At 41.8% G+C, this 12,570-nt stretch overlaps 1 protein-coding gene across 3 annotated transcripts in view; it reads left to right on the plus strand.

Annotated features, from left to right (window-relative positions):
- EMB (embigin) overlaps positions 1 to 12,570 on the plus strand; it is a 122,617-nt gene that overhangs the window by 55,725 nt on the left and 54,322 nt on the right. The window contains exon 1 of one of the 3 annotated variants that reach the window (XM_043488932.1): positions 4,210 to 4,674. The exons of the other annotated variants lie outside the window; for them this stretch is intronic. Within the exon in view, the coding sequence (XP_043344867.1) occupies positions 4,566 to 4,674 (109 nt within the window). The 5' untranslated portion in view covers positions 4,210 to 4,565. Of the gene's footprint in view, positions 1 to 4,209; positions 4,675 to 12,570 lie in introns of those variants that run through there. 3 annotated transcript variants of the gene reach the window in all.

Consider the following 12,570-nt stretch of genomic DNA (forward strand, 5'->3'; position numbering starts at 1 on the left):
AAAGATATACCCAATTGAACACAGAATTCCAAAGAATAGCAAGGAGAGATGAGAAAGACTTCCTCAGTGAACAATAAAATGAAGTAGAAGAAAACAATAGAATAGGAAAGACTAGAGATCTCTTCAAGAAAATGGGAGATACCAAGGGAACATTTCATGGAAAGATGGTGCAATAAAGTACAGAAACAGTATGGACCTAACAGAAGCAGAAGATATTAAGAAGAGATGGCAAGAATACACAGAAGACCTGTACAAAAAAAGTTCTTAAAGAACCAAATAACCATGATGCTGTCTTCATTCACTTAGAGCCAGACATCCTGAAGTCTGAATTCAAGTGGGCCTTAGAAAGCATCACTAAGAATGAGCCTAGTGGAGGTAATGGAATTCCAGCTGGTCTATTTAAAATCCTAAAAGCTGATGCTGTTACAGGGCTGCACTCAATATGCCAGCAAATTTGGAAAACTCAGCAGTGGCCAAATGACTGGAAAAGGTCAGTTTTCATTTCAATCCCAAGGATGAGCAATGCTAAATAAAGTTCAAACTACTGCACTTTCATGGTCATTTCACACGCTAGCAAGATTATGCTTAAAATCCTTCAAGTTAGTCTTCAACAGTATGTGAACCAAGAAATTCCAGATGTACAATATTTAGAAAAGGTAGAGGTACCAGAGATCAAATTACCATCATTTGTTGGATCATAGAAAAAGCAAGAGGATTTCAGAAAAAAATCTACTTCTGCTTCATTGACTACATTAAAGCCTTTGACTGTATGAATCATAACGAACTGTGGAAAATTCTTAAAGAGATGGGAATACCAGACCACCTTACTTGTCTCCTGAGAAACATGTATGCAGGTCAAGAAGCAACAATTTGAACCAGACATTGGGAAATTGGGAAAGGTGTACGTCAAAATTGGGAAAGGTGTACGTCAAGGCTGTATATTGTCACCCTGCTTATTTAACTCATATGCAGAGTATATCATGCAACATGCAAGGCTGGATGACTGCCAACCTGGAATCAAGATTGCTGGGAGAAATATCAACAACCTTAGATATGCAAGTGATATATCCTAATGGTAGAAAGTGAAGAGGAACTAAAGAGCCTCCTGATGAAGGTGAAAAATGACAGTGAAAAAGCTGGCTTAAAACACAACATTCAAAAAACTAAGCTCATGGTATCTGATCCCATCACTTCATGCAAATAGATAGGGAAAAAATATAAAAAGTAGCAGATTTTATTTTCTTGTGCTTCTAAATCACTGTGGATGGTGACTGCAGCCATGAAATTAACAGATGCTTGCTCCTTGGAAGGAAAGGTATACAAACCTAGATAGCATATTAAAAAGCTGAGACATTATTTTTCCAACAAAGGTCCATATAATCAAAGCTATGGTTTTTCCTGTTTGTCCTGTACGGATGTGAGAGTTGGACCATAAAGAAGGCTGTGCACTGAAGAATACACATCTTTGAATTGTGGTGCTGGAGAAGACTCTTAAGAGTCCTTTGGACTTCAAGATCAAACCAGTCAATCCTAAAGAAATCAACCCTGAGTATTCATTGGAAGGGCTGATGCTGAAGCTGAAGCTGAAGCTCCAATACTTTGGCTACCTGATATGATGAGCTGACTCATTAGAAAAGACCCAGATGCTGGGAAGGAACGAATACAGATGGACAAGGGGGTGACAGAGGATGAGATGGTTGCATAGCTTCATCAATTCAATGGACATGAGTTTAAGTGAGCTCTGGGAGACAGTGAAGGACAGGGAAGCCTGGTGTACTGCAGACCATGGGGTGGCAAAGCGTCGGACATGACTTAACAACTGAATAACAACAGATATTTAAATGGAGACTGCAACAATGAAGGCCACAGACAAGGATGCAAATTATTAATTGTCAAATTAATCCCAGGGATAGCAGGAGTTTAGAGAAAAGCATTTGGATAATTTATTGTGGAGGACAAGCTACTCTTAATTTAGTGGCTTAAAGCAATCGTGTTCTTGTATCTCACAATTGTGTGGAACAGGCATTCAGGCAGGGCTCAGCAGAGCAATTATTCTGCTTCAAGGAGCATCATGTGGCACTCATTGGGTCTTGTTTTAGGCTTCAAGAAGGGTCCTGCAAAAATCTAGTACCTATTGACCCTCATGCCTTCTTTCTAAATGGCATCTCATCCTTCCAGGTACTCCATGTAGTCTGGGCTTCTCACAGCATGGTGGTCTCAAGGTTGTCACGCTTCTGGCCTGACAACTGTCTTGTAAGAGAAGGGAGGAAGGAAATGCAGGCTCCTGTGGTCTAGCTACGGAAACTCACAGAGTGTTACTTCAGCAACGTTCAGTACGTCAACAGGAGCCACAGGGACCGCTCAGCCCGAGGACAGGAAGTGTAGGACACGAAGCATACCTCCACAAGGACCGTGTCAAAGCAGGTGTGGCCTTATTTAATTCACCATGGAGGGAAAGGTTAGTTTGGACCAGAAAGATCAGAAAAAGCTGTATATGGAAGGTAGTATATAAACTGGTTTTAAAGGATATGGATCATTTGAAAAAAAAGGAATGGAAATAAGGCTAAAAAATATTGTGTGTAAATATAAGACAGGAGTAATGGGGAAAACTTTCAAAATACTTAGCAAAACAAGAATTATATTTCTTCATCAATTTATTTTGCTCTAACAACAAAAGGCAAGTGGGAATTAGCTTCAACGTGGCAAGTTACTTTTTCCTGGTCATAGACACATTGATTTGCCTGTGAAGATAATTTTTCTTTAAATGTGGTCAGCTTATTTGAAAAAAGGTGAATTTGAGCTTAAGGATATGATAGAGTTAATTGGGGAAGGTAGGTCAGAGTACATTTTGTTTTGAGAAGTGTTTTCTGTTAGAACTCTCCAAAGGCCTAGGGAAACATTTGTAGATAGTCCTGAGACAGGATGCAGGGCAGCAAGACAAGGGTGTTATTTAGCAAACAGTGATCTGGCAGTTTGGATTTAGCAAGTCTGCTCAAGGTCCTAAGAGGGTAATTGGGAAAACTGTTTAGTCCTTCAGGGTCTCTCATAAGGTTTCCTTCAGAAAGGTTTAATCATTATAGGCATAATTTTCTGACTGAGAAGAGGGATTCCTTAGGTTTGTAGTTCACAGACAAATAGCTCTCTAGATTAATGTGCGTGCAGTACATGTACTGAACACAGTGCCTGGTACTTGGTAGATGTTTAACACTGCTTAACAAATTGTATTACTCATCTTCTCTGTCTTCAAATTTAGATACCTTCCTTTCCCCTCAAAGTTTTGTCTATGTAATAAGCTGGAAACAGAGGAATATTTTTACAATATATACCAACTAAAAATTAGTCATTCCTGTAGGAGGGGAGCATAGCTCTTGTTTAGCACTTCAATTTTCAAAACGTGGATCTAACATTTTCTTTCAATTTTTTTTTTGGCATTGATAAATTTTGAATTCATGACTATCAAACTTAACATTGGAAAGACAAAGGGAGAGGGAACAAAGCTCATGAAAAACACTTTAAAATGTATCTTTTAACATATTATAACATCTTGGAGAATTATCACATCTTATTGCTTTTTTATGTTGTGAAAACTACTCTTTATATATTTAATAATTTTTAGCCTTATCCCCAGTCTATATTTTTTTTTTTTTTTCAAAGATCCATAGCCTTCATCCTCCTCCTCAGATAAAGCAGTAGCTTTTAGTTGTTTTATTTCATTGGGAGCACTGAAAAATTCCAAGCTACATAAGCAAGGGATAACATTAGTGTCAGAGTTTGACAAAGGTCAACAGGCTTGTGCATTTTACACAGCTGTCTACTTTCGACAGTTTTGTTTCTGGAGCTCTAGGTGGCTTCTCAGAAACTGCTAGGCTAAGCAAACGAAAGGAAAACATACACTGGGACACCCTGAGACTCTGAAAGCTTAATCTAGAGCGAACCGGTTAAGCCTTCAGAGACCAGAGCAGAGGCTGGGTACGATTGGTAGGCAGAGCAAAGACTGATTAGCCCAGGATGCAGGGCGGAGGGACACTGCCTTCCACCAGCGCGTACAGAGAAGCCTCTTTAATAACACAGGATGGCCGGGAGGAAGAAATGTTTTCCATCCTCAGTCCCACTAAAGTAAATAAGTGAACCTTGGTTTATATGAGCTGCAGAGATGTGTGCACCTCTGCGCATATAGTGTGCTGGTGAATCTATAGATATTAAGGGTTTCGCTCTCTCCCCCAGGAGATGGGCTAGGCGTCGCCTGCCAGCGTCTTTAGCAACCTCCCTCCCTGACCTGCCCGGCGGAGAGGACGGAGGCGGGGGTGACCACCGCACATCCGGGCGCGCCTGTAGGCGGCAGCGCGCTGCCTAATTGATGGAGAGCCGGACGGTCCTGCGGGTCGGCTGCGGGCGCGGTGCGAGTGTCTCGGCGTAGGAGGGCAGGGCGGCCGGCCCCTCCCACCCCGCCTTTTCTCGAGTGTCCACACCGGGGCCTGGCAGCCGGCGCCGGGCTGCGGGCGAGTGTGCGCGGCGACACCGAAGGCGGTCGGGTGTACGAGGACCGCGGCTGACCTGTTGGCGTCATGCGCGCCCTCCCGGGTCTGCGGGGGCCCCGGGCGCCGTCCCTGCGGCTGCTCCTGCTGTGCTTCCTCGCTGCCGTGCGCCGGAGCCTGGAGGACGGCCTTTCCACAGGTGTGATGGTTGCAGGGCCAAGGGGCGGGCGGAGCGCGCGCGGGCGTCGGGAGGCAGAAGTCCCGGGATGCTGGCGGCCGCGGGTGGGGGCCACGGCCGCCTCCGCCTATGGGCCACGCGTGGGTTATGGAAACCTGCCGGGAGACTGGGGCGCCCCGCGGGACGGGGACGTGGGTAGTAGGGCAGTGTTTGTGTGTTTCTAGGAGAGGGCGTGAGGGTGCGGGTGGGAGCAAGGCAGCGACTTGGCCTGTCTAAAGTGGCAGGATTTCTGAAAGACACGTTTTCCAAGGCCACCTCCCTTCACTTGAATCGATGCGTGTGTGCTCAGTCGCGATAGTGAGGCTTAAATATCACCTCCTCCTTCCTGGCAGGCGGGTTGGCTTTGAGGATGTTTTTTAGAGCTGAGTTTAAATAACAACACAACACAGCCAACCATCCAACTAACCAAACAAAGCCCCACGACAGGAGGATAATGTGAGTGTGTGTCTGCTTTTACACCTTGGTCTTTGAAAACGAAAGACTGTAGGTTTTTCGTTTGTTTATTTTTGTTTTTCTGGTTGTGTAAGACACTTTGAAAGAGGGATTTTTGGTGCAAAGCAACACCAGATTTGCCCATTTTCGCTTCACCTGTTTATAATTTTTATGATGAAGGTATTTCATCTCACGTACTTTCTAATGTAAGTTTCTGTGTTATAAATTTCAGAGTATTACCTGCTAATTAGGATAGTAGATCACCTCTAGCTTGGCAAATATTGCCCACCAGTGACTCAAGTCAGGATCTTACTCTACACAAGGTTTTGAACGTTTCATAGGAATTCATTTTTATGAGCTTATCACATGTAGACTTGTAACATATTTTAAAAATGGAGAGATAATCAAATAATAAGATTGTTCATTTTTAAATAAATGCACTTTAAGGGGTCTAGCTGTTAACTACTTGGACAAAACATTTTGGGTTGCCTCAGTTTCCAAATTTCCTTGCTCCACTTTCTCATTCATACCACTTATAAAGAATGGTCAAGGACAGTTTTTTTTCCACCCTGGGGCTATCATGCATTCACGTGTCATTCACCTGAGAGGATTGCACTTCTGAGGACCAATGCATCTTAGGTGTGTGCTAGAACTTGGTTTCTCAACTTGACTGTATGTTCGAATTACTAGTGAGCATTAAAAATACTGATATGGTGAATCCTGCCTTAAAAATTCTGATTCAGTTGTCCTGGGATTCAGTCTAGATGTGAGGAGGTTTAAAAGCTCCCATGTGATTTTTATCATATGATCCTAAGCAGGTTGAAAACCACTGCTTTCATGGCTGATTCATGTCAATGTATGACAAAACCCACTTCAATATTGTAAAGTAATTAGCCTCCAACTAATAAAAATAAATGAAAAAAAATAAAAATAAAATGATACAACCTAGAGAGTACACTGTTAGATAGGTATTCCATTGGTATCAGGGAGTCAGGTTTAAATTGACGCTTGAGTAGACTTCTAAAGAGAAAAAAAGTAGGAAACACATGAAGGTGGAATAAATTAACAAATGAATCTTAAGTAGAATGATGTATGCTATGTATGTTATGTTGAATGTCTGTGTATATATGTAGTGTAAGTCCTGAACTTTTAACTGCCGCTTAAAGCTAAAATTATGGAAGAATGTGACATATAAAAAAACATGAGGTTAGCATCTCATTTCAAGGGAGAATTAAAAATTGTGAGGCAGCCTCATCTCACTTTATAGATGCTGTATCGAACTTGATGAGATTCAGTTTCCTCTTTGCTAAAGACCATTGTGAAGTTTACTCCCCCCCCCCTTTTTTTTTTAAACCTAGGTGCTTTGAACTACTTGAAAAGAGATGTTCTATAAACCTAAGATTTGGGGCCAAATTTGAAAATAAAAATGGTTATTGTATTTTTTTATCATAAATGTATCATATTTACTATGTAACAACTGTATGCCAGGCATTGCGCTATGTAGTTTATAGCTCTATGGGTTAGTTTTTTATTATTCCTGACTTTCAGGTGAGGAAATTGCAATTTAAAGAGCTAAATAGTTGCCCAAGTACACATAATTAGTTAAGTAGTAGAGCAGGAAGTTTAGCATTGTTCAATCTGACTCCCAATACTGTTTTCTTATACACAATACTCACTTGTCTCTCTGAAGTGGGTGTGTATGTGTATGAAAGTTTGGAATCACTGACAGCAGAGTGTGTAGATATAAATACTTTATTTACATATGGACTGAAGGGCATGCTGACTCAGTCTAGAGTCCTAGAATAGTTTGGCACAAGGACTCACCTTAACTCTTTTAGGCTATTTCTTAATTAAGAAATGTAAAATAGCTTTATTGAAGGAGAAATATTACATAATTGGGAATATTTAAATGCCACTATACTCTTTGGGGGGGGGTACAAATTGAAGGAATGAGCCATGCTTATCTAGTGAAAAATGTTGCCGGGGAATCATTTGAAATGATCATTTTTAACCTCTAGATGATGTTGCTTACCTGCCTCCTTGATCAATGCTCCCTTCTTTTCAAGAGACACACAGAGCAACTGCCCAGTAATAAATGCTCATTGCCATAGATATTATTCAAGCACCTACATATGCCTGACATTGCTGGTCTGTATCTGAGTATAAAACCTTAGCTGTTTTTACTTTTCATAGTGTTTAAACTTTAAAGGAACAGATTAGCTATAAGCCTGTCTTTAATAGGGTTGTATCTGATGGATCAAAATTTTGACCCTAAATTGTTACATTTACAATTATATTATATACACACTGTTCAACTCGCTCTTCCTCTTCCCGGTCTTTTGTCCCCACCTTCTTCCCTCCCTTCCGGGAAGCCGGCCTACTAACCATTAGGTGGGGAAAGGCAGGAATCATCCCCTTTGGTGAAGAGAACCTGAGGATTCAGGTGAGGGCATTAGAAGCTAAGCCAGTCAGAATGGCCTCCAGGTAGAAGAGCCCCCCGTGTGAAGTGTTAGAGCCTCAGCGCAGGAGGTGGCTGTTGGTGCAGAAAGCTGGCGCCAGACCTCAGGCCTTAGAAGCAAGGGCTTCTAAACGGCCATGACTCGGGGTCTGATCCTGATCATGGGATGGAGGTCAGGTATGCAGGAGCAGCCAGGGCAGGACGCTGGAGCCTGAGTGGGTGAGGAAGACACTTTTTGGAGCTATGAGCAGCAGCGGCAGTGGGAGACTAGATTGAGTGAAGTTGGCAAGGATAATAGAACCGAGGTTTTCCTCTAGAGAAGAAGGAAATAAACAGGGAAAACTAACATGAATCTTGCAGTGTTAGACTGCAAGTGGCAGCATTCGTGTGAAGCTGTGACTTTAAATATCTATCTGTATCTCTTATGTCTCTCTATCTCTATAAATGGTTGCATCGATATGAACGTGTATTTATAAATATATGTATAATGCATATGCATGCGTGCATGCTAAGTCGCTTCAGTTGTGTCCAGCCCTTTGTGACCCTATGGACTGTAGCCCGCCAGGCTCCTCTGTCCCTGGGATTCTCCAGGCAAGAATACTGGAGTGGATTGCCATGCCCTCCTCCGTGGGATCTTCCCAACCCAGGGATCAAACCTGCATCTCCTGCACTGGCAGGCAGGTTCTTTACTACTAGCACCACCTGGGAAGCCCATATAATGCATATATATGTCATATATATTTACAGGTGACCACTGAACAACACAGCTTAATCTGTGTATAATTTACAGTCAGCCTTCTGTATCAGTGTGGTTCCTTTGCATCCGAGGATTGAATCAACCGTGGACCACATAGTAATCTATTTTTTACTACTGAAAAGATATGTGCAGACATGGATCCTTAAAGTTTGAATCTTCACTGTTCATGGCCAACTGTATATATATTATGCCCATTACATATAGGTGTATATAAATATGTGTTATGCATCTGTGTGTATGAATATGCACAATGTATTCTTAGCTCTGTTCAGTGAAATGGAGCAAAGATTTTCCCATAGTGATGAGCATACTTAGCACCCAAATCTTGATTCTGAATACATTTTTTCCTAATAATCACTAGAACTTTATATAGAAATGGCTGATTTTAGGACTGGAGTCGAGAGAGGATGTGATAAGCTTGGACCCTCTTGTGCCAGAAAGCAATGAAGTGTTCAAAGAATGATGAGTAATGGGAAAGGATGCAGAAGCCAGAGGGAAAGGGCTCCCACTTGATAAACAGAGCGTCAAAGTAAATAATAATACTGATGGACTAGTATCCATAGCCACTGAAAAATGTCCATTGACTTATATAGGTATTCACGAGTACACATTTAACTGAATTAATTGAGTTAATTGAAAGTTTGATGAGGCACAAAATTATATAGTTTCAAAGTGAGTGAGTGAGTGATAGTCATACAGTTGTGTCTGACTCTTTGTGACCTCATGGGCTGTAGCCAGTCAGGCTTCTCTGTCCATGGAATTCTCTAGGCAAGAATACTGGAGTGGGTTGTTATTTTTTTATCCAGTTTCAAAGTATCTTCCCACAATGTTTTGGGAAGTAACTTGCCACAAAGTATTAATGAAAAGAGAAAAAGAATAAGGTGGAGAATCCTGGCTGACATCACTTGAGTCAGATGATCAAAGTGTAAATCATTAAGGAGAGAAATAAAAATTGTGTGTCATCTGGTAGGATGCAATGAGAGGAAGGCAGTGTCTCCTCTGTGATATTCCTGCCGAAGATGTCTACTCTGAATCTAATTGTATTACAACATAACTATCCTGGAACTTTCATAAGCATCAAGGTCATAAAAGTCAGGAGAGACCAAAGCTGTGAGAGTGAAGAGAATAGAGAGACATGGTGGCTCAAGGCAGCTCATGTGATCCTGAGCTGAAACCTTTGAATAAAAAGTACATTATAAAGACTTTTGTTGAAACTCCAGTAAGGTGTGGGATGAGATCAGAGGGCATAAAATACTAATTTCCTGATTTTCGCAGCAGTACTGGGGTGTTGTGAGGTGTGTCCTTTGTAGGAAACATACTCTATTTTTCCCAAGGTCAAGTGGGTCTTTAGGTCAGCAACTTATTCTCCAGTGGGGGAAACATTCTTTATTCTGAACTTAAAACTTTTCTGTTAGTTTGAGATGGCTTGAAAAGAAGCAAAGAAAGAAAAAAAAGTTACCTCTGAGAAATCTTGAGTTGACTGAGGCACCACAAGTATAGTTGAGAAACAGTCATTGGTTTATATAATTAGGTACTATTTTCCAAAGGAATATTTGTCCTCAGAGACAGATTATAAGTGTTGAGACTCTTTGTCCTGGACTGTAATCGTTTCAAGTTACTTTTGTATAGCTGGCCTCACATATTTCACAATACTAGGTGAACCTTAGAGATAAACAACTTTAGACACATGCATTGACGTAGAAGAAAAAAAAACCTCACAGTATTTTACTAAAAATAAGCTCTCTACTCCCAATAAAACGTCACTATTCAGGCACATCTCAATATATTTTAGTGTAGAAATAATAGATATTATGTTTAAAAATGGTGTTTCTCTTATACTTGGAAAAAATATTTTTCTGGTATCTGTAAGGTTATTGTGGTTTTATCATTACTAATGTATCCCTACTCTCAAGATAGAATCTTTTTTTATTACAGCCTCATAATTACATAGTTCTGAGATCCTGAAAGGGAACTTGAATGTCTCATCTGATTGATCTTGAAGCCTAGAGTGCTTTTGTGAGGTAGCCAAGAGCCTGGAGCTAGCTAATGACTCTAAGTGGTTTCTTGGTTTGCATTTTAAAAAAACTTCATGTAGCACTTTGTGCATCTTTGTAACAAGTTCTCAAAACAGGCCCCAGCCATGAAGGTTGCAAGAAAAGTTCACACTTTAAAATAGCTGCACCTAAACCTGTGAAATAGGAACTCAGAGCCACAGGGTCATATGAAGATTTTCAAATACTGCATTGAGGAATCAGGGTTGAAGATGTACCTGTTTTGAAATCAGGGTTTCTCAACCTTGGCAGTATTGACCTTTGGGGCTGGAAAATTCTCTGCTGGGGCGGTGCAGGGGTGGAGCGGGGCAGGGCGGGGGGGCATCCTTTCGAATGCTTGGCAGTATCACTGGTCTCTACCTGTGAGTGGGTGTGTTGTGTCCCCACCCCCTCAAATGTTCAAGTCTTCACCATTGGTACCTATGAAAGTGAACTTGAGAGTAGGGTCTTTGTAGATGTAATCACGGTAAAATGAGGTCATGTTAGATTAGGGTGGACCCTTAACCCAGTGACTGGTTTTTATGATAGAAGGGAAAGGGAGATTGGGATAAAGAGATACAGACACACAGAGGAAAGATGGCCAGATAAAGATGGAGCCAGAGATTGGAAAGATGCAGCTACAAGCCAGGGAATCCCAAGGAATGCTGGCAACTGCCAGAAGCTAGCAGGGGCTGCCCAGGTTGCTCATGGTAGAGAATCCGCCTGTCCATGCAGGAAACGCAGGGGGGTTTAATCCCTGGTTTGGGAAGAGTCCCTGGAGAAGGAAATGGCAACCTACTCCAGTATTCTTACCTGGAAATCCCATGGGCAGAGGAGCCTGGTGAGCTACTGTCCATAGGGTGGCAAAAGGAGGACACAGCTTAGTGACTCAACCACCATACCCTATATAAATAAAGGGAGAGATGAAAAGAAGAGGGGAAAATTGTGAAGATACATAAATATATACAAGACAATACAAGAAAGAAAACGTTAAAAAAAAAAAAAAAAACGTGAGTGGAAGTTAAGGCCCTTCTTTCTGTGGATGGTCACCAGGTCATTACTGCTATCTATGACCATGTGTCCTCAGCTAACATCTCTGCTAGTTGGGTTTTACATTGTAAAACCTTTGAGGTTGCAAAAAATCGGACACAACTTAGTGACTGAACATGCACATACTTTCTCTCTCTTTCTGTCTCTCTCTCTCTTACCCTCTCACCCACCCCCTGACCCACCCACCCCAGAAGCTAGCAGAAGCAAGAAAGAATTTTTCAGTTCAGTTCAGTTCAGTCGCTCAGTCATGTCTGACTCTTTGCGACCCCATGATCCGCAGCACGCTAGGCCTCCCTGTCCATCACCAATTCCTGGAGTTCACCCAAACTCATGTCCATCGAGTCGATGATGCCATCTAGCCATCTCATCCTCTGTCGTCCCCTTCTTCTCCTGCCCCCAATCCCTCCCAGCATCAGAATCTTTTCCAGTGAGTCAGCTCTTCACATCAGGTGGCCAAAGTATTGGAGTTTCAACTTCAACATCAATCCTTCCAATGAACACCCAGGACTGATCTCCTTTAGGATGGACTGGTTGGATCTCCTTGCAGTCCAAGGGACTCTCAAGAGTCTTCTCCAACACCACAGTTCAAAAGCATCAATTCTTCAGTGCTCAGCCTTCTTTATAGTCCAATTCTCACATCCATACATGACCACTGGAAAAACCATAGCCTTGACTAGACGGACTTTTTGTTGGCAAAGTAATGTCTCTGCTTTTTAATATGCTGTCTAGGTTGGCCATAACTTTTCTTCCAAGGAGTAAGCGTCTTTTTATTTCATGGCTTCAATCACCATCTGCAGTGATTTTGGAGCCCAGAAGAGTGCTTACTTAGCACCTTCAGAAGGAACAAGGCCCTGCACCTTGATTTCAGGCTTCTAGCCTCTAGAACAATGAGAAAATAAACCTCTGTTGTTTTACGGCACTGTATTTGTGGTAATTTGGTATAGCAACCCTATGAAACTAACATAACCTACTAGATACAAGTAGTACCCTACAAATTGTGACAACTTGAATGTCTCCAGACATTGCTAAGTAGTCCCTGGGCATGGTGATGGTGGGGGGCACAATCATCCCTAGTTGAAAACTATGGAACAATATCTCAGTCTCCAAAGAATAACCTAGTCAGTGAAACA

Source organism: Cervus canadensis, chromosome 16, assembly GCF_019320065.1.
Source record: "Cervus canadensis isolate Bull #8, Minnesota chromosome 16, ASM1932006v1, whole genome shotgun sequence".
Classification (NCBI taxonomy): domain Eukaryota; kingdom Metazoa; phylum Chordata; class Mammalia; order Artiodactyla; family Cervidae; genus Cervus; species Cervus canadensis.